This window comes from Myotis brandtii, unplaced genomic scaffold (genome assembly GCF_000412655.1).
Source record: "Myotis brandtii unplaced genomic scaffold, ASM41265v1 scaffold561, whole genome shotgun sequence".
In the NCBI taxonomy this organism is placed as follows: Eukaryota; Metazoa; Chordata; class Mammalia; order Chiroptera; family Vespertilionidae; genus Myotis; species Myotis brandtii.
The window spans coordinates 472,412-494,700 of NW_005370085.1; the positions used below are offsets into that span (position 1 = coordinate 472,412).

General features: G+C 50.3%; 1 protein-coding gene and 1 long non-coding RNA gene across 2 annotated transcripts in view; one reads left to right on the top strand and one right to left on the bottom strand.

Annotated features, from left to right (window-relative positions):
- FSD2 (fibronectin type III and SPRY domain containing 2) overlaps positions 1–10,056 on the top strand; it is a 22,507-nt gene extending 12,451 nt beyond the window's left edge. Inside the window, exons 8-15 of the mRNA XM_014549587.1 lie at positions 1,007–1,171; positions 2,424–2,579; positions 3,815–3,949; positions 4,858–5,008; positions 5,874–6,007; positions 8,042–8,174; positions 8,633–8,809; positions 9,551–10,056. Coding sequence (XP_014405073.1) covers positions 1,007–1,171; positions 2,424–2,579; positions 3,815–3,949; positions 4,858–5,008; positions 5,874–6,007; positions 8,042–8,174; positions 8,633–8,809; positions 9,551–9,803 — 1,304 coding nt within the window. The 3' untranslated portion in view covers positions 9,804–10,056. The remainder of the gene's footprint in view (positions 1–1,006; positions 1,172–2,423; positions 2,580–3,814; positions 3,950–4,857; positions 5,009–5,873; positions 6,008–8,041; positions 8,175–8,632; positions 8,810–9,550) is intronic.
- A 2,534-nt stretch (positions 10,057–12,590) lies between these two features.
- On the bottom strand, positions 12,591–15,557 carry LOC106728197. The gene is made up of 2 exons (XR_001364470.1): positions 15,451–15,557; positions 12,591–12,871 (listed from the first exon to the last, which is right to left on the bottom strand). It is a non-coding gene; the product is annotated as an uncharacterized LOC106728197 (long non-coding RNA).
- Positions 15,558–22,289: the final 6,732 nt, after the last annotated feature.

The following is a 22,289-nucleotide window of genomic DNA, read 5'->3' on the forward strand; positions in this document are numbered from 1 at the left end:
GCTCCCTAGATCTTATCTGGGAAGCTAATGGGCTGAGGGAAGTGCAGCAAGAACAAAAACAAGTGAAACTCACAAGAACGGTGTAACTATGGAAACCACTACCTTGTTTACCTCTGAAGGCTCAGCTTGCCTCAAGATCTTTCTCTCTGGCCTCAGCCAGGCACAGGAAGATCCACGGAGACTAAAGAGAGCTAGAGAGTTCTGAACGCTGTCTCCGTGTAAAACATTCTTCGCCGATTCCGTCCACACCTTTGGGAACCCCGGGACCGCTGGGGCTGGACCCTGGCAGCTTCAGAACAACGGTGTGGGGTGACAGGGACCCTCTGGTACCGAACCTCAGAATCCCAGGGCTGGAAGGGAGTGTGTGGTGAGGCCCAGCCAGCAGCCCCTGGAGGAGCTGCGATCCAGAGAGTCCCCAGCTGTGCCAGGACCAGGCCGTGCACTGCAGAAAGCACACACATCAGAGAGTCAGACAGGCGTTCACTCCGGCTCCCCCATGACCTGGGATGTCCAACCAGTCTAGGACCTGCCTTCCTCATACAGGTTGTTTTGTGGGAGTTCAATGAGGCAGTGTCTTAGAAACAACATGAACGACAAAGCTTAATAGTGTAAGAGTTAATAGCATGAGTGCAGGCAAAAGACAGATGTGGTTTCAGTTCTGCCCCTGCCACTCAAAGCCTGTGACTGCCAGGAAGCAGGTATAAGACCCAGAGCCCCACTGCACGGTGGGCAAGCCGAGGGCATGTGGCCTGTGGAGAGGGAACCCCAGGGAGTCTGTACGTCTGGGGCTGGGGGTGGCGTGGGAAGGGAGCTCCCAGGTCAGCACTGGAGGGGTCTTCAGAGGGTGTGGATCTGGGGCTTAGTGGATGTCTCCCCTCTCCTTTCCCCTCGTGCACAGACCAGACCCACCCATCCCCATTGGTGCCCTGCTAGGTCAGCCATCGAAGCAGCAAAACCCTCTTCATGTGTTACTAGTGGCCCAGCACACTAAAGAGACACTGAGGAGGATGCCTCTCCCGTCTTACTAGCATGTCTTTTAATACCAACAGACTCAGGAAATTCCTGGAAACAAAAACCGACGTGGAAATCTCCGCACAGCCTGCCTTGGAGGACCAGACCTTGGACTTCTCTGACGTGGAGCAGCTGCTGGGCTCCATCAACACCATCCCAGGTGCTCATCTCCCCCGGGCGGGGCGTCCCAGCACCTCCGGGTTCCCTGAGCGTTGAGGTAGAAACATGGATGGCTAGAAATAACACGAAGACTTAGAAAAGTATTTTCCCCCCTAGCTTCATGTTTCTGTCTTCATGGCTCCTAAGGGTGAGAACAGAGGCTGACCTCCCCAGCTGAGTGCCCACCCTCACTCTCCGAGTGCCAACACCTGGCTCAGGGAAGCCTCGAAGTAGTTTCCATCGTAGCTTGCCCCACTTCATCAAAACCTTCACCAAACAAGGAGCCTGAATTTTATTTCCGTAACCAGCATAGAGGTTAGGAGATGAGCTTTGGAATCCTATGGAGTGGGCAAGAAGCCCAAGCTTGCCACTTCCTAGCTGTGTAACCCTAGACAACTTACCTAACCACTCTGAACCTTGGTTTCCTTGTCTGTAAAATGGGCGTGATAATGCCTCATGGGGACAGGGTGAGAATTAAATGAGGTCCTATATGTACAGCACGTCACGTGGTGCCAGGTAGCTCTCAAAACTATTACTTGTAATTACTTCTGAGGCTAGTACTAGAATTCAGCTTTTTTGATGGCTCACCTTCCCTCCTTACCAACACCAGCAACATTGTGAACAATATTGTATATCTCCTTTTAGGTGTGTTTTTTACACAGATTTTTTAAAGATAAAAATGGAGTCATTCTGCGTTGTAATCTGCTCTTCCTAGCAAAATAATTATGATGCATATTCTCTCTCAGTGATAAGGGATACATTTTTCTGCAACATCATCTTTAAAAACATGTTTGTTTAATTCTCAGCTGTTGGATGTTGGATGTTTCTAGGTTTTTCTGCCACCATAAACCGGAATACCGGCCCTCAGTCATAAGTCTCGGGGCCATTCTTAGACTCACAGGGGCAGCACTACTGAGTCCTGCTGTCCCGCCCCTCCGGGTGGTATGGAAGGGGCAGAGGACCACATGTAGGGCAGGACTTGCAAACCATACGCCAGCCTGAGTCCCTGTCACGACCCCTCCTTCCCGGGCCCGTGCGGGTTTGTCGAAGCAGGAAGGGACACGCTGGCTGTGGCCTGCAGCTCCTGGTTGGGAGGTTTGGCCTCTCATCCTTGTCCACTCTGGGCTCCCTCGTCCATTTCCTGAGCCCATGGGAGCCCATGGTGGGATCAGTGGTCCTGAGAAGGAACCGCCCCATCCCATCTACGTAGGCCCCCTCACCAGTGTTGGTTTTTCTCCCTTCTCCTTTTCTAGCTCCTTCTGCCCCGGTGATAAACCCGCAGGCCCCCAACTCAGCCACGGGTTCGTCCGTCCGCGTCTGCTGGAGCTTGTACTCTGATGACACCGTGGAGAGCTACCAGCTGTCCTACCGGCCAGTGCGGGACGGCTCGCCTGGGACGGACCACGCAGGTGAGGCTCTGCTGGGAGCAGCCACGCTCCAGATGGCCCCCCCCCTCAGGGGCCTGGCCCTGCCTTCCTGGCAGTCGGGGGAGGGGAGGGGATGAATCTGCTCACCCAGCCCTGGAGCGGTTGCCATCTGGGAACTACCCAGAGGCTGTGATGCCGGCAGGTGAGCAGGTAGAAAGGGCTCTAAAGGCAAGTCGGGGCCTGACTGGGGGACCACGGTCCAGGCTGACGTGTCTGGAGGGCATCTGCACGGTGCGGTCAGCATTGTCCTCGGGACAAGGCTCTGGCTGCACTGTGTGCAGGAGGTGGGGCACCCCTGCTGGAGGAGGCCCAGCTGGGCTGGCGGGTCCCAGCAGGGCCTGGCCTGTGAGGGCGGCTGGCTATCCTTGGAGCAGCCCTGTGTGGGAGAACTGGAGACCCCCATTCAAGGGGGAACCAGCTCCTGGGATGATCTCTACTGTGGGCAGCTCTTTTTTTTTTTTTTTTTTTAGATATTTTTATTAATTTCAGAGAGGAAGGGAGAGGGAGAGAGAGAAACATCAATGATGAGAGAGAATCATTGATTGGCTGCCTCCTGCACACTCCCTACTGGGGATCGAGCCCACAACCCCGGCATGTGCCCTTGACCAGAATTGAACCTAGGACCCTTCAGTCCGCAGGCTGATGCTCTATCCACTGAGCCAAACCAGCTAGGGCTGTGGGCAGCTCTTGATCCAGCCTCTTCCCAGAGAAATGGAACAGACTGATGTGAGCAGAGGATTGGGTAGCTGCCTCCCCTGCACCCTCCCCCTGTAATAGACAAGCCATTTCCTGCTGAGCGGAGAGGGTCAGGCAACAGAGGAGGCCCCGCTAAGCCTCTGAAGGAATCGGATCGGCCAGCCTGGCAGGGATTGTCCTATGTACATGGGGTCAGAGTGAGAATGTGGGAAAGGGACTTGGAGACACCCATTTTGTGGATAAAGAAACTGAGACCCAGAGAGAAATGTCCATGGAGACAGCGTGAGTTATAGTGGCACCAGGATGAGAATCCGGTCCCCAGGCTCCTGCCCAGAGCTCTGGTCATTGTGCAGGGGAGGGTCCTGAGTGCCGAAGGAGAGGAGGGTTCTGCCCAGGGACCAGGAAAGGAGGGGCATTCTTGAGAAAAGTAAGAGTGAGTTTGAGCAGTGATGAGGGAGGGCACAATGAATAGGAACCACTGGCCTGTTTTAGGGTTGAATTCTTTTTTCTTTTCTTTCCAGAGTCTACAGTGACCGTCAAGGAGACATACTGCTCAGTGGCAAACCTTGTGCCAAATACTCAGTATGAGTTTCGGGTCACAGCTCAGAACAGGGCTGGTCTCAGCCCCGCCAGCGAGTGTGCAGTGTACATGACAGGTACCGGAGCCCTTGTTCCTTTGAGGCACACAGGGGTCACGGCTTCCTTGGTGTGGCGGGATCTTGATTTCATCTGGATGTACGTGGGTAGCTGTGTATTTTTTTCCTTTTATCTAATACACCAAATCCACATGCCCGATACGGCAGGGACATTTCCTCGTAGTTGGTCTCAAAAGGTCAAAAAGCACTGCTTCACCCTGACCGGTATGGCTCAGTGGATAGAGCGTCAGCCTGCGGACTGAAGGGTCCCAGGTTCGATTCCGATCAAGGGCATGTACCTTGGTTGCGGGCATATCCCCAGTGGGGGGTGTGCAGGAGGCAGCTGATCGATGTTCCTCTCATCGATGTTTCAAGCACTCTATCCCTCTCCCTTTCCCTTCCTGTCTATAAAAAAAATCAATAAAACATATTTAAAAAAAAAAAAAAACATTGCTGCTCTCAGTCACAGGGCCGGTTGAACCTCGAAGCCCTCCTCCAGGCCTGGTCCACCCAAAGGGATTCCTGGTGCCTGTTCCGGCTGCTGTAACAGAACTACAGACCGGCGGGCGGCTTAGAAACCCAGACTCTGACCTCTCACACTCTGAGATGGGAGTTCCCGTCCTGGTCCATAGGCAGCTGCGTCCTCTGTGAGGAAAGGGGCAAAGGAGCTCTTTTGTTCTCTTCTATAATAACCCCATAACCCCTCCAACTTCATGACAACCCCTCCCCCCAAGACTCCAGATGCCATCACACTGGGGAGGTTTCAGCACATGAATTTGCTGAAATTCACACAGTCTACGGCACCTGGTTTGCTTTTCATTGTCCTGAATGTCCTGTGGAAAGTGTGGTTGTGATGCTGTCCGTGCTCTGGACCAGGCGACTGGGTGTGAACAGAACGGTGGTTCACCTCTCCCTTTCCTTGCGTTTAGCACCTTCTCCCCCCGTTATAAAGAGCAAAGAGGTGAGGAGCTGTGAGGAGGCTGCGCTGATTTGCTGGGAGTCTGGGAACCTGAATCCTGTGGACTCGTACACGGTGGAGCTGATCCAGGCGGAGACGCCGGGAGCCTCGGGCGTGACTGAGTGAGTCCCGAGGGGCATTTGCTGGGGCACAAGAGGTCTCGCCCCTGACACAGCCCAGGAAATGTGAGGAGTCTGCAGAGGAGGTCAGAATTGGTGACCCTCGGAATGTGCTTAGTGTTCGTGAGAAGTCGCAGGAATGCTTTACTGAAGGTGAACGATGAGTGAACGATAAGTGAATAAGTAGTTGAACATCAGGTTTGCTTTTGTAGCCCAAAGGTTTACCATTCATTCATTCAACAAGTATACGGGCCCAGGTGGTGCCCGGGCCCTGCCCTTAAGGAGCTAGCAGTCGGGAGGAGGGGAGGGGGGGTGAAACAGACAAGAAACAAAACAAATGCATGAAATGTTCTCTGATGAGAAAAGACTGTAGTGAAACAGGAATGGGTGGAGGTGGGAAACGCCTCAGGATCCAGCGGATGTTTAAACTGAGACCTGAGGGAGGGGAGGGTCAGGGTCTGAGAACCATGGATGCCAGGACGCTCCTGGGAGGCAGCCACACGGCTCAGTGTGAGGTGGAGCTAAAACCCACCTTGAGGGTGGAAAAGGGAGAGGAGGACGGCAGGAGGCAGACTCAGGTTAGAGTGCAGTGTACGGAGAACACGGTGTCCGCGGTGGGAGGCTGTGTGGGAACCAGGGGTTCCCTGGTTCGAAACGGGGGCCTGAGCTTCGCGCAGGGGCAGTATCGTAGCCAATGAGGTTTATCCGAGGCATGCGTATTGCTAATTGAAACCTTTTCCCAATACCCCGCATGACTACTTGGTAGTTGGCACTGGCGATTTTTGACGGTCTCTACGGAGACTAAGAAAAAAGAAAGAGGGGCCTGGTGCGTGGGCTCGCGGTGATGCGGCTCTGCTTCCTTGCCCAGGTCTGTTGTGGGCATCCCCACCTGCGAGTCCCTGGTGCAGCTGCAGCCCCGGCAGAGCTACAGGATCTACGTGCGTGCCCTCAACGTGGGGGGCCCCAGCGCAAGAAGCGAGCCCGCCACAGTGCACACCCCAGGCCTGTAAACGCCCCCGCCACACTCTGGGACCCGCAGTGGCCACATGGCAGACCCAGTGCTGCTGAGACTTCACGGGAAAATAAACACAGGCTCACAGACGGGAACGCGTGGCAAGCCAGGCTGGGAGGGGCTCGGGGGTCAGAGCCCCGCGGCCTCACCTTACAGGTGGGAGACTGAGGCCTGAGTCACACAGCAGTTTTTGCCTGAGCAAGAACTCCAGGATTCCCCCACGCCCTTCAGGTGGGCTAGAGCCTGTCACACTGGACCTGGGTGGCCCAGACACCTCCTGTCTCTCAGCCTGAATACCACCCGGGGGCGGGTCTGTATGAAATTCCAGGAGGAGCCCTTTGCTGTGGTGCATCTCCCCACCCTCAGGCCCACTTAAACCTGGCCATCCACCTCCTCCCAGGCCCTCTCTGGCCCTGGTGGGTGCCCACATCCCCAAGTCCAGCCCCTCCCCCTTCTCACTTGCCATCATCATGTCGTCGAATTGTCACATCTCATGTCCAAGTCTTGAGTCAGCGGGACAGCCAGCACTGGAAACATTCTGGGCACGGCTGTCCCTCACTGCTGCGCTTTGCACTCCTCCCGTCCCTCCCCGAGCAGGTCCAGCTCAGGCGGTTGGTCATGTGCCTGTGAGAAGCAGAAGCAGGGAGCCGGGGCTCAGGAGACAATGTTCCCTCCACCGGGATCTGTCACTGAGGGACACTGGGTCATTTTGTCCTCTTCTCAGTGCCAGGAGGAGAGGTCTGTGATTAGTCCCCACTGACAGTCCTTCTAGTCCTTCCATAGATGGGAAGACAAGTTAAGTGGCTGCCTGAGGTGAGAGGTGTCCGTGTTTTCATTTCTGTTGTGCTGGGGCCTCCTTGGCTTGGTGTGCCCCTTGGATTTCCGGCTCTGAGTTCCTGTTTTGAAATGTCAAACTCTGGCTATTGCAGTAAAAGAGAGCAGAGTGAAGGGTACAGCCAGCTCTGATCATAAAGTTGTCTCTGAATTAATGTGTTCAAATAATTTTTTAAGAATATGTTTGTGAAAAATTCAAAAGAACATGAGTCAGCAAAAAACACGGGTGCTTGAGGCTAGGGAGCAGGCTGTGAGGCCACGTGCGTGTCAGCTGCTGGGAGGACGTCTGCCTGCTTCTCGCCAGTCAGCTCAGACGGCAGGTGACGTTTCCAGCGGCATCGAATTGTGAAAGTAACTGAGGACAGCTTCATGGCGATGCTTGAACTGGGGTTTGAGATGATGAGAGGTGATAGGATGAGAAGTTAAGGAAAGAATTGGGCTGAGACGGTAATGGAGAATGAGCTGGACTGGCTCTGGGAGGGCTGGGAAGAGCCACCCGGCCAGTGCCCCGTGCAGAGCTCGGCACCCAGAGCCACAGCAGCGCAGGTACAGCAGACAGACAGGATGTCCCTAAGTAATGGATGTGTTTACTAAAATCTATCCTGTACCCCTCCTTGATGAGCTTCGTTTTCACTCTGATTTGGGGGTGGCTATACAGAACCCCACTGTTGTATTTGAAAGTTGGGTGTTGAATTTTGCTGACCTTTGTCCAACTGATCATTAAAAGTGCCCCCAATTCCTGTCTCCCTGTGTGTGAGAGATGCCCGTCCACACCCAGCATCCTCTGGAATCCGAGGGGCTCGGGGGTCAACCTTGAGTACCAGCATCTGCCAGCTGATTTCTTAACCGCCTTTGCCTCAGTTTTCCTATCTACAAATGGAAGTAATAACACCTGTTTCGAAGGGTAATTGTGGGGATTGAATGGGAGAAGACGTGCAAAGTGCTTAGATGAGTCACCGCCCAATACCTGGGCACTGCCATCCCCATTATGAGACTGGCACACGACCTACTGCGCTAACGGGAACCTCTGCTGTCCCCACTAGCACAAGGGTTATCACGTGAGGTCCAGGCGGAGGGAACACTCAGGAAGCTAAGTGGGCGATGTGCAGAGCTCCCTGGGCCCGTGTGGTGGTGATACAGAGAAAGGAGTGACTGGCTGCTGATACCCACCTGGGTTTGCTCCCCTACAGGCAGCTACTTCCGCCTCAACGAGCAGACCTGCCATCCCTGGCTGACCATTTCTGAAGACGGGCTGACAGCTGTCCGGAGCGAGAGGAAGACCCCCACAAGGGAGCCGCCCCCCAGCAGCACCCGCTTTACGAGGTAGGTCCCGTTTCCACCGCTCACTAGAGCGTTCTGTGCACCTCCCTAATATTCGCTGTTATTCAGTAAAATCGGATTAAGACAGATGCAGCTCTGAAGGGGGAAAGAAATCCCAGAAATAGGGGCTAGGGGCCTGGTGGTGAGGAGAGGCTGGTGGGGGCAGAAGGGACCTGTCGTGGCCTCTCAGGTCCTGCCCTGGGCTGCGGGCCCTGGAGGAGGCAGCCCACCAAGCCCTGGCACGAGGGTCACGCTGTCACCAGGCCGAGGGAGGAAGAAACCACCTCTAGCATCAGTCAGGCGAGCCTGGAGAGCTCAGGGTGTGCCACTTTACAGGTGAGGTGCTCACACCGCCTCCACTCGTATAGACCACCTGCTGGCTGACCCAGCAGTCAGTGCCACTCACCTGCACAGCCAGGCCTGGTCACCTCAATCACATGTATTTCCACTTTCTAAACCAGGTGCGTCGCGGTCATGGGAAACCTGATTCCGGTCCGAGGGCGCCACTACTGGGAGGTGGAGGTGGACGAGCGGTCGGACTACACAGTGGGTGTGGCCTTTGAAGACGTCCCTAAGCAGGAAGACCTGGGTGCTAACTGCCTGTCCTGGTGCATGAGGCACACGTGGGCGTCACCAAGGTAAAGCATTCTGGGTACCCGAGATCAGCATTGGCTTTTGAACGAATAGAGGGAGAGGTTTTCCCACACGGAGTAAGGCCTACAGTGCATGTTATAAAACAGCCTTAGACATTTCAGGGCTCACTGCCAGCCCTCTGACACGTCTGGGTTGTATTCTCAGTGTTCCTCCCAGTTGCGTGGACCAGCATGTTGGCACACAGAGCTCTTCAAACGTCTGCAGGTGGCAGGGCTAGGGGATCCCTGTGGCTGGTCTTGGTTTCAGCCGGTTTCAAAGCACATAGGATACGGCTGGAGCCGTGTCACACTGACTTGGTGACAGGCCCCCGGATGCCCTCTGTTTGAGTTTCAGAATTGGGTGCCTTAAAGCACTCGTGCTGAGTATACCTAAGGCCACGACATTCCCTGTTTCCAATCTCCTTATTACAAAGGAGTTTGAACCTCAAAACCCAACAGTTTAAAACATGTGCTATGTCTGTACAAATGTGGGTGCAATGTGAGCTTATAATACTGTACGTAAGTTTCTTAGGTGAAGAGGTTGCTCAAAAACAAAGTTTAAAATGTATGTTACTTAGAACTAATTTTAGAAAAGATATAGAGAATAGTTGTAGAAATGGCTTGTTACCTTGGTAGTCTTTAATAAAAAAATAAAACATAATCATAGGAGTATTTAAATAAAGCTGTGTAAAATGTTCTGAAAACAGCCCATCTACAGAATTTCTGAAAATTTGTTATGTATTTTAGACATAAGTATGAATTTCTGCACAACAAGATGACTCCAGATATAAGAATCACAGTTTCCCCAAAGAAGATTGGCATTCTGTTAGACTATGAAAACTCAAAATTATCATTTTTCAACGTGGACATTTCTCAGCATCTATACACATTTAGTTGTCAGCTTCACCAGTTTGTGCATCCCTGTTTTTCTTTGGAAAAGCCTGGGTGTCTGAAGATACACAACGGCATTTCAGTGCCAAAGCACGTCACTTTCTACTAGACCATGCTGGTGCCCTGCTCGCTGTCTTCTGTACCCACCCTCCCTCAGCCACTCCCGCCTCAGCAGTCAAGCACCATGCACCCAGCAGCACAGCTTGGACTCGTGTTGTTACCTGGCAGCCTGGTGTACTGGCACGCGCTTCCCTGACCTGGGTTTTGTCCTTTGACCTGTGTGATGCTATTAGTCATGACCAGGCCTGGCTGTAAAGTGAGGGCTCAGACTAAATAAACTCAGCAGTTCTTGAGTTTGTCAACTTGTGTTGGTCTGTGTTCATGCAAAGTATCTGAGTCTCTAAGGCCTACAGAGCTTGGGGGTTGGGGGAGAGATGCAGGAGTGTCAGTGGCTACAGCATCCCCAACTCACTCGTGACATTTCATTAGCCAAGAACAGACCAGAGAAGGCAGGTGTCCACAGAGAACTGGAAGCCGTGTGTCCTCTCCTGTTTTCCCAGTAGTTAGCACTGTGATGCGGTTTCTCCAAACTACACTCTTTATTTCCTTATTTTTTTATTTTTTAATATATTTTTTTATTCAGAGAGGAAGGGAGAGGAAGAGGGAGAGAAACATCGATGAATCATTGATCGGCTGCCCCCTACTGGGGATCGAGCCTGCAACCGGGCATGTGCCCTTGACCGGAATCGAACCTGGGACTCTTCATTCTGCAGGCCAACACTCTATCCATTGAGCCAAACCGGCCAGGGCTATTTTTTTTTTTAAATATATATTTTTATTGATTTCAGAGAGGAATGGAGAGGGAGAGAGAGATAGGAACATCAGTGATGAGAGAATAATCATTGATCTGCCTCCTGTATGACCCCTACTGGGGATCGAGCCCGCAACCCAGGCATGGGCCCTGACCAGGAATCGAACTGTAACCTCCTGGTTCATAGGTCAACGCTCAACCAGAGCCACACCAGCCATGCAAACTTACATTCTTTATAACACCCTGTTCCTCCTTCATAGCACTTACCCCATTCTAATCGTGAAATGACCTCTGTGTCTAACCCCAGGAAGGCAAGGACAGTGAGTCTTGTTCATCACTCAGTCCCCAAGGGCTAACAGAGGGGTGCACATCAAGTACCTTTGAATAAACGACTATTTTCTTTGTACCACCACTGCTCTTCCACCTCTGTTCTCTATACGAGGTAGGAAGGGGCTCTTTCAAAATTTAACAAAGGCCCTGCAGATGGAGAACCCGGACAGGAGGCAGCGTGACGGAACAGGGCACCTGTGGCTTGATGGCAAGATTGGGGAAAGTGGAACACTACTTACACTACCCACCTCCTCGTATCACAGACGCCTGCACATGAATGTGCTGCTTTCACTGTGTTATTGGGGTGGGGGAATAGATCGCTTTTAGTTGTCAGCTTCACCAATGTGTGCATCCCTGTAAAAAATAGAGTGGTTGTAACTTATTCTGGAAGTGTCCCTTAATGTAAAGAGAACCAGATTGGAAATCAAGACCTAGGTGTGACTGCTACTTTGTAGCTCCTTTGCCTTCGAACCCTAGAAAAGTCACTTATTCTTCCAGAGCATCTGTTTCCCTTTAAACAAAAAAAAATAATACATTCTTGTCTCAGAGGATTGGGAGGTTTCATGACAAATGTGAGAGTGCACAGCCATGTATGGCGTACAGCAAATGGCGTACAGCAAATGTTCTTAAAAGAGAACATCAGCCCAACGGGCAAAGCTGAGCCTGGGGGCAGAGTGGTCCCCAGCCAGTGGCTCTGGGGCAATCTGCCTCGCTGCTCTCATGCCGCTCTCTGACCTCAGTGCCCGGCCCCACTGGCTGCACTCCTGGCTCTCCAGTTCTGGTTTCCAGTTGCCACTGAAAGCTTTGCACACACAGCATTTTCAAGCTTACGGGTCAAGATGCAGAGTAGATGATTCTTTCTGTGAAGCAATTCTCAGAAGCCATTTAGTGCCCCATGGATGCCTCTCTGAACGACAGTCCCTCACCTCATCACTTAAGATTTTGTGTTAACTTAAAAATCTTCCACTCTAAAACATTCGTGTTTTCTAGCACGCTCAAAGTCGGACACAATGAAACCTCTCATCTCCTGTTTAACTCTGCCTCTTGTTATAAACAGCAGCTCAGATTCCTGAATTAACAACTCACCTTTACACACACACACACACACACACACACACACACACACCTGCCCTGCCAAGGTGGATCACTACCTTGAAACATGCACAGTACAGCCCATATAAGCACAGAAATGCTTCAAACTGTCAACAATTTTAACTAGTGGCCCAGTGCATGAATTTGTACACATTGAAATTAATTAGAAGGTGGCCAGTGGGGCAGGGCGAGATGGGCCGGACACACCCTGGAGCCAACCTCCCGTGGCCGGTGGTCCCACCGGCCGCACCTGGGGCTGCGCCATGGCTAAGGGCATCTGAGAAGTGAGCGGGGTCCCTCTAGCAGGTGGGGTCCCTCGGCCTGGCCTGCGGGGATCGGGCCGAAACCAGCTCTCCGACATCCCCCGAGGGGTCCTGGAGTGCGAGAGGGCACTCTGCAAAGTTGCTGTTGCTGGGCAGCTCCTGCATTGAGCGTCTGCCCCCTGGTGGTCAGTGCGCATCATATCTACCAGTCGCTTAGCCTTTTATATATAGAGATTATGTGTATACTGAAAAATGTTCTCAGCTACTGCAACAGGAACTATGGAGTAGGAAGTAGGATATCACAGATAAGGTCGGGTTGAATTCAGGGTTCTTGTAGGCTTTATGGTGTACTTCGCAAACAATATGAACATGGTTAAAATGGATAAAAACTTGACACCTAGAGGTTAGTAAAATTTTATTTGACCAAGAATAAAACCATCTACAAGTGGCTTTGACATTTAAAATCCATTTAATTTAAGCATCATAATTATTTACTATAAAGAATTTTTGTTTAAACTGTTTCTCATCTTCTACAAGAAGAAAAATTAAGTCTAGGGCAGAAGCAAATAAAACTTTTGTTTCTTGTAAAATATTCCAATTCCTTAAAATGCCAGAAATCATCTGCTGAAACTGAACTTCAACAAGGGCAGGATTTACCTCAAGGCCATGTTCATCTGCAACCTGTTAAAAAAGAAAAAGAAAAAAAAAAGATTTTTAAAAAGCCAGACCACTGTAGCCACAATTCCTGACACTGAGTAGTTAAAATAAAAGACATCAAAATCTATCACTTTATAACTCCGGAGTAGTTATTAACATAAGCTTTGGCTTCCATCAACAAAAGGGAAAGAGAATATGTGGAAAGAAAGCACAGAATCTTGTTATAAACTAACATGGGCTTAGTGATTCAGAATACTCAGAACACTTATTACCTGGGATTGGAAAGTTAATGAGACTTGGCATATAAAATGACATCGGTTTCTGATATAATTAAATTGCCTTTTATTTGGAAAAGTGTATGCTTAATAGTGACTTCCTGCAGGTTCAAATGATATGTAATCACTCGTACACATCCAATAAACTATTTCTGAAGCAGAGCAACTGCATGGGCATGTGGGTCTCTATCCAGGGAGGTTTAGCTACCAGAAAACTTCCTGGACCCACTCAATACTACATTACGGGAAAGGTCCTCTCCCCCTTTCTTAAACGTCCCCAATTTCTGGTCACTTCCTGTCAATGAGTACAGTAGATTCTGGGTTCCCCCTGCCTTCCACCCTTTCTAAGCTATAAACTTACCATTGCTATTTATAATATGACCATGGAAAGTGCATAATTGCTGTTGGTAGATCAGTAGGTCTCGAATTTATTTTGCAAACAAGACCTGTTCTATCTACCTTTCAATGTAGGAGGCTGAAAGCCGAGTCAGCTTGACTTCAAGGACTCTGTTTTCTTAGTCTCCAGAAGAACACGACCCAGTCCAGCTTTTAAAACACTGTCCTAGCCCTAACCGGTTTGGCTCAGTGGATAGAGCATCGGCCTGCAGACTCAAGGGTTCCAGGTTCGATTCTGGTCAAGGGCATGTACCTTGGTTGCGGGCACATCCCCAGTAGGGAGTGTGCAGGAGGCAGCTGATCGGTGTTTCTCTCTCATCGATGTTTCTAACTCTCTGTCCCTCTCCCTTCCTCTTTGTAAAAAAACAATATATTTTAAAAATAAATAAATAAATAAAACACTGTCCTAGCATGTTAGGATTTTAATGGAATGGCCATCTATCCTTTTCAAGCTTACTTAAGAGACCTGAACTCTCATATATACCTGCTTCCCTGCAATCAGTGGTTAATGAATCTAAATGCAAGATAAAGAATTTAGGATTTGGAAAGACAACTCCAGCCAGGCAGCATCTTTTCCTTGTAGTATGAACTTGGACTCTAATCTTGCTGCCCCTCATGCTCATTCCTAAGCCTAGATGTGAGATTCTCCTTTGAAAGGAGCGTAGGAGAAGCTGTTAGATTCAAACAGACTGGATTGGAGGCAAGAATATAATGCATCCACCGGGAAATATAATGCATCCACCAAACAAAATTGAGGTTTCCCCAGTGTGCTTTTTAATATATGTATTATTGATTTCAGAGAGGAAGGGAAAGGGAGAGAGAGCTAGAAACATCAATGATGAGAATTATTGATGGGCTGCCTCCTGCATGCCCTCTACTGGGGATCGAGTCCACAACCCAGGCAAGTGCCCGTGATTGAAATCGAACCAGGGACCCTTCAGTCCACAGGCTGACGATCTATCCACTGAGCCAAACCAGCTAGGGCTCCAGTGTGCTTTTTTTAAAAAAAAAAAAAAAAATGTTTTTTATTGATTTCAGCGAGGAAAGGAGAGGGAGAGAGATAGAAACGTCAATGATGAGAGAGAATCAGGGATCAGCTGCCTCCTGCACGCCCCACACTAGGGATCGAGCCCGCAACCCGGGCATGTGCCCTGACCGGGAATCGAACCCTGACCTCCTAGTTCATAGGTCAACAAGCCATGACAGCCAGGCACCCCGAGTGCTTTCTAACAAAGCAGGAACTTGGTTTTTAGAGACGGATTTACTGAGTATAAACATTTCTTCTTTGTAAACCTGTTCTACCACTCAGCCCCTGAGAAAGATTCCTACCCTTGCTCTTCCTTTCCATCCAGTTAAGGGGGGAGAGGGACGGTGAGATTTAAAAAAAAAAAAAAAAAAAAAAAAGAACAGGAGAAGCACTATCCAAAAGTAAGAATAGCGCTATGGAGAAAGGTATAAGATATCTGACATCGTCTTACGTACAATTTACAGGTTAGAAACCAGCCACAGACTCCCTAGGCACCAAGAATGGACCTCCTCTTCCTCGTCCAAATTAATGCGACAGATGCTGATGCCTCCAGAAGTCACAGGTTCAGAACATCTGGGTCCCTACGCCCCCCTCCCCCACCCCCCGTCACATCCCTTACGCGACACAGGGTATCCCCGACACGAAGCTCATCTACTGAACTTTTAAAATTAAACTTTACTCTGTGTACTTCTCCCTTCCACGCCTCTCCCCACCACCGCTACCGGCTCGTTTCTCAGAAGAGGGCGAGACAGCTGAGCACCATGAGTTAGGATGAGTTAGGACGCTCGCTGGTGTCGCCAACCCCTCCCCTAAACTCGGGGTCCCCGCCGCACCCCCTGAAACCCGCCCGCCTACGAGGACGCCGCTGTCACCCGCCCCGCCGAGTGGCCAGAGAGCGGCCTTACTCTACGCGACAGACGCAGGCAGCCCTCTGGCATCTGACCTCCATCACAAGCCCTGTTTCTTCACCGCGGGAAAGAGTCCTTCCCCGCTTCCGGGGCGTGGGGAGGAAGTCCCGCCCCACGCAACTGCGTGATGACGTAGAGGACCGAGGCGGCGCGCGGGCTTAGACGGAGTGAGGCGGAGCGCTCTTCCTGAGGTCGGGCAGTGTCACCCACGGGGCTTGGACAGAGGGACAGCGGACAGGAGGTCATGTTGCTGGGTGCGAGGCGTGGGGAGAGGGTCGGGAGCCCTTCAGCGGGGCCCGGCAGGGCGGCTTGGAGGCTCCATCGCCTCAAAACTCCCTCCTCCTCTCGGGGCCACCTCCCCTCAGCGGCCCGTTTTGTGCTTAGCTCCGCCTACCACTTGCTTTTAGTTTTTCTGTGTTTTGCGTATCCGTGTAGCCCCACAAGCTCCTGTAAGAATGCCCACCACTGCCCTGGCTGGTTTGGCTCAATGGATGGAGCGTCGGCCTGCGGACTGAAGGGTCCCGGGTTCGATTCTGGTCAAGGGCACATGCCTGGGTTGTGGGCTTGATCCCCAGTGGGGGCATGGAGGCAGCGGATCGGTGATTCTCTCATCATTGATGTTTCTATCTCTCTCTCCCTCTCTTCCCCTCTGAAATCAATAAAAAAAAAAAGAATGCCCACTACTGGCCGGTGTGCTCAGTGGTTAGAGCGCGAGCCCGCGCACCGAGGGGTCCACCGAGGGGTCGCGGGTTCGGTTCCTGGTCAAGGGCACCTGCCTGGGTTGCAGGTTCCATACCCTGGTTGGGGCGCGTGTGGGAGGCAACCAATCAAATGTGTCTCAGGTGGATGTTTCTCTCTCTCTCTTTCTTTCCCCCCACCCCTCGGGTGAGGATTAAACAAAAAAAAGAAAGCCCATCTCTTACTGACCATTGGCTGTGCAATCCTGTCAGCAGGCGCCCTAAGCGCCAGGTTATTCTGGACTCTTACTGCTGGCAGCTCACTCCTCCCTTTGCCAAGGGAGGGACTAGTATGTTAAGGGCAGAAATATACATAATATTGGGGACTAGCTATCCTCCTTCCTATATCATAAAAGGCTAATATGCAAATTGATGGAACAGGAACCACCAGTGGCTATGATGCGCACTGACCACCAGGGGGCAGATGCTCAACGCAGGAGCTGCCCCCTGGTGGTCCCTGTGCTCCCACAGGGGGAACTCCGCTCAGCCAGAAGCCAGGCTCATGGGCTGGTGAGGCAGTGGCTGGAGCATCTTGCCTCCGTGGCAGCACTAAGGACGTCCGACTGACGGCTCCCGAACTGTGAGAGGCGCAGGGCTGAGGGGACCCCCCCCCCCAAAGTGCACAAATTTCATGCACTGGGCCTCTGGTTAGTTATAAGAAATAAAATAAATATTAATCATGCCCTGTTAACCGTGATGGTTCTGTTCTGATTAAAGAAAGCACAGTCTAACCTGGGTGGGAGTTGCACGCCCTGGGACATGGGAGCTGACATGGGAATGCAGTCCATCCTCCTGTCCTGAGAACTGCCTGTCATTATGGAACGATTTATAGCCCCTGGGCTGAAACAATCTAGCCCAGCCGTGGGCAAACTACGGCCCGCGGGCCGGATCCGGCCCGTTTGAAATGAATAAAACTAAAAAAAAAAAAGACCGTACCCTTTTATGTAATGATGTTTACTTTGAATTTATATTAGTTCACACAAACACTCCATCCATGCTTTTGTTCCGGCCCTCCGGTCCAGTTTAAGAACCCATTGTGGCCCTCGAGTCAAAAAGTTTGCCCACCCCTGATCTAGCCCCAGAGGCACCAGTCCCTTTTGCCTGTAATCCGGTCCCAGGGGCCCGCAGGCACCTGCCCTCTGCAACCCCCACCCCCCAGCCCGCATGACTTGTAACCTGTCATGTTTATACGGTGCCAACTTTCCCATGTAATCTTTGTTCTTCTCCCCCATATAAGCAGCTGGCTTACAGAGAGAGGCAAGCAGATTTTTGTGGGTGACCTGCTGCTCTCCCACGCTGCCGGCAGTATTGGTATAAACACTCGTATTTGATTCAACCCTGTCTCTGCTTCATTGGCTCACGTAGTGACAGGCAGCCCGGACCCATTGGTTGTCTGGTTTCACATAGCACCTACGTAGCCGTCCACTCCACTGTGGGGCCAGGCAGACCGATTAGAAACATCATAGTCCTTGTTTTAGTTTCCTAAGGCTGTCACAAGCCGGGTGGCCTAAACAACAGATACTTGTTCTCTCACAGGTCTGGAGGCTAGAAATCCGAAAAGAAGGTGTTGGCAGGATCACTCTTCCTCTGCAACTGGGTAAATTCCATCCTTGCCTCCTGCTAGTTTCTGGTGGCGTCCAGCAATCCTTCACGTTCTTTGGCCTCTTCATTCTGTGCCTCTCCCTCTCTGTGTCTCTTCTCCTGAGAGGACACCAGTCCTGTTGGATCGAGGGCCCACTCTAATCCAGTATGACCTGGCCTTCACTAAGTACATCTACAGTGACCCTATCTATACTAATAAAAGCCTAGGTGGCCCTCGCGCACGACGTCGTCACAAGATGGCTGCCCAGATGGCCACGGCGCAAAGCGGAGGCGAGGCCCGGCAGCTGCACTGTGCAGTGAGGCCTGGGGGTCCCGAGACTCTGCGCGAAACAGAGGAGGCCGGTCCCAGCGGAGGAGGCTGGTCACAGCAGGGGAGGGTAGTAGGGGGTGATCCGGCTGGCAGGGGAGGGCAGTTGGGAGCCATCAGGCTGGCAGGGGAGCAGTTAGGTGTCAATCAGGCTGGCAGGGGAGGGCAGTTGGGAGCCATCAGGCTGGCAGGGGAGCAGTTAGGTGTCAATCAGGCTGGCAGGGGAGCAGGTAGGGGGTGATCAGGCTGGCAGGCAGAAGTGGTTAGGGGCAATCAGGCAGGCAGGCTAGGAGCCAGTGGTCCCGGATTGTGAGAGGGATGTCCGACTGCCGGTTTAAGTCCTGCAGGATCGGGCCTAAACCAGCAGTAGGATATCCCCCGAGGGGTCCCAGATTGGAGAGGGTGCAGGCCAGGCTGAGGGACAGCCCCCCATGCACGAATTTCTTGCATTGGGCCACTAGTTTCCAGATGAAGTCACATTCTGAGGTTCGAGGAGGACATGAATTTTTGGGGTGACACTGCCCAGCCCAGTACAGGTGTCAAGAACTTAAGAAGTAGGCAAGACAACAGTCAACAATAAATGGTTGTAGTGTAAGTGAATTCAAACGTTGTTCAATTGGATCTGAGAAGTTTTTGTGGACATTTGGGCTATTTCTTTGATAGGTGGGTAGGATTTGGATGTGCTATCATAGCATTCCAGGCAAACAAACGTCACAGACAAGGAAGCCCAGGTTGAGATGTAAAATGAGTTAAATAAGAAAATAATGTAAAATGAGGAGTAGCCCTAGCTGGTTTAGTTCAGTGGATAGGGTGTCAGCCTGCAGATTGAAAGGTCCCAGGTTTGATTCCGATCAAGGGCACATGCCCGGGTTGCAGGCTGGATCCCCAGTAGGAGGCGTGCAGGAGGCAGCTGATCAATGATTCTCATCATTGATGTTTCTATCTCTCCCTCTCCCTTCCTCTAGGACAGCGATTCTCAATCTCCCCCTCTCCCTTCCTCTAGGAAATCAATTAAAAAATTATTTAAAAAATAAAATGAGGAGTAAATCAGTATTTGGGTCGTGGAGGTGTACTTTGAAGGTTAATTAGCAGCTTAAGCCAAACCTACTTAGTGTTACTCTTCAGTCCTATAGTGTCTGCTCATGCTGTCCCTTATCCCTAGAACGCTGCCATCAAGCCACATAATTTTGACTTGTCAATTTTTCTGTGATGGAAGTTGTGCTATATATAGCATTGGGGTGGAGGGGAGTGTTGTTCAACTTATTTTATAACATTAACATCCCCTTACTACTAAAATCTAACAAAAATAGCACAAGAAAAAACTAGACACAAAACACATAGATACAAAGCTCTAAAATAAAATACTAACAAATTCATCCTGCATTCCGTCTGGAACAAGAAGGCATTGATCCCAGCAATGACATAACATTAGAAAATCTGTTGATGTAAATCATCGTATTAGCAATTAAGAGATTTTATTTTTTTTAAATATATTTTATTGATTTTTTACAGAGAGGAAGGGAGAGAGATAGAGAGTTAGAAACATCGATGAGAGAGAAACATCGATCAGCTGCCTCCTGCACATCTCCTACTGGGGATGTGCCCGAAACCCAGGTACATGCCCTTGACCGGAATCGAACCTGGGACTTTTCAGTCCGCAGGCCGACGCTCTATCCACTGAGCCAAACCGGTTTTGGCGTGAGAGATTTTAAACTATATGGTCATTTCAACTGATAAAGTGTTTTCTGAAAAAATTCAATACTCATTTAAAAGAAAACAGCAGCCGAAACCGGTTTGGCTCAGTGGATAGAGCATCGGCCTGCGGACTGAAGAGTCCCAGGTTCGATTCTGGTCAAGGGCATGTACCTGGGTTGCAGGCTCCTCCCCGGCCTGGGCCCTGGTTAGGGCTTGTGCAGGAGGCAACCAATCGATGTGCTTCTCTCACATCGAGATTTCTCTCTGTCTTATCCTCTCTCTTAAAAAATCAATAAAATATTTTTTAAAAAATAAAATAAAAGAAAAGAAAAATAAAAGAAAACAGCAAAATGAGAATAGATAAATAGCAACTTGATAAAAGGTAGAAACGTATATACTGAACAAAAGATGTAGAATACTTTTAGGGAAATAGGAAATATTATTGAAAGGTATTGAAAACTCAAGTAAATGTAGATTTCTGTTCCAGAATGAGAAAATCCAGTGTTTAAAAGATAGCACTGTATCACCGAATAATAAACATTTTGATATGGTGCTTTTTATTATTTTTTAAATTTTTTAAATATATTTTTTATTGATTTCAGAGAGGAAGAGAGAGGGAGAGGGAGATAGAAGCAACAATGTTGAGAGAGGATCATGGATCAGCTGCCTCCTACACGCCCCACACTGGAGATCAAGCCCGGAACCCAGGCATGTGCCCTGACCGGGAATTGAACCGTGACCTCCTGGTTCATAGGTCGATGCTCAACCACTGAGCCACGCCAGCCGGGCGATATGGTGTCTTTTAAAATACTAATAGCATTTCCAAACAACTCTATTTGGTCAAAGTATTATTATTCTTTTGATATACTTTTGGGTACAATTTATTGGCATTTTATTTAGAATGTATTTTTTTTTTTTACTCCTTATTGATTAAAGTATTACATATGTCTCCTTTTCCCCCCATTGACCTCTCCCCGGCCATTCCCACCTCCCAGCACATGCCCTCACCCCCTACTGTCTGTGTCCATGGGTTATGCTTATATGCCTGCATACAAGTCCTTTGGTTGATCGCTTACCCCGTCCCCACACACCCCTGCCTTCCCTCCCACCTCCCAGCACATGCCCTCCACCCCCTACTGTCTGTGTCCATGGGTTATGCTTATATGCCTGCATACAAGTCCTTTGGTTGATCGCTTACCCCGTCCCCACACACCCCTGCCTTCCCTCTGAGGTTGGACGGTCTGTTTGAAGCTTCTCTGTCTCTGGATATATTTTTGTTCTTCAATTTATGTTCATTATATTCCACAAATAAGTGAGATCATGTGATATTTATTTTTCTCCAACTGGCTTATTTCGCTTAGCATAATGCTCTCCATGTCCATCAATGCTATTGCTAGTGGTAAGAATTCCTTCTTTTTTACAGCAGCGTAGTATTCCATTGTGTAGCTGTACCACAGTTTTTTAATCCACTCATCTGCTAATGGGCATTTTTACTATTTTGTTTCCAAATCTTAGCTGTTGTAAATTGTGCTGCTATGAACATAGGGGTACACAAATCCTTTCTGATTGGTGTTTCTGATTCCTTGGGATATATTCCTAGAAGTGGGGTTACTGGGTCAAATGGGAGTTCTATTTTTAATTTTTTGAGGAAACTCCATACTGTTTTCCACAGTGGCTGCACCAGATTGCATTCGCACCAGCAGTGCATGAGGATTCCTTTTTCTCCACATCCTCGCCAGCACTTGTCGTTCGTTGATGTGTTGATGATAGCCATTCTGACACAGAATGTATCTTTTATGAGTGAGATTGATATGTAGGGTTTTTTGGAACTGTGTTAATCAGAGGGGCATATTTGAAATTATACTAGATCCTTTAAATTAGGGAGTTATTTTTTCTATAGTCTGAAAATTTTTTAATTTAGAATTATTTGCCCTATTAAGGCTGAATAGAGAACTCAGTTATATGATGAGAACTATAGTACATATACTAGTAGAGAGAACTACATTGTATGATGTGGTATATGGTGGATGTGGCATTTGAGTACCCTGGGGAGGCCAGTGAGGGAGAAGGACCCCTTCAGAGAGCAGGCACAAGGGGCAGGGCTGGCACAAGCAAGTATGGGGTGGGGGCTGAAGACCAGGAGGAGGGAGGAGAGGGTGGGTGAGGGTACCAGTTACCCACTCCAAACCCTAGCCTCATGTTATCTGGCTGTCACCTGCCCCCAAAGGCTGCCGGGAGCAAAAAGTGCTGCCACCAGACTGGCCTAGCCTGTGATGCTCAGAATAGGCCCTCAGGGCTTCCTGCTTGGCTCCTTTATCTGCCTGAGGGGCGGACCAGACCACTGGTTCTCCCTGCTCTGGCCACAGAAGGAGAGCACCTAGCAAGTTGTGGAGCGCGCTGCTGCAAGGTGAGCTGCTGGGGCTGGGGCTGGACTGCGGGATGGGATCACTCTGACCAGAGGCTTTGTAAGGGAAGGGAAGGCCACCACAGGGTGT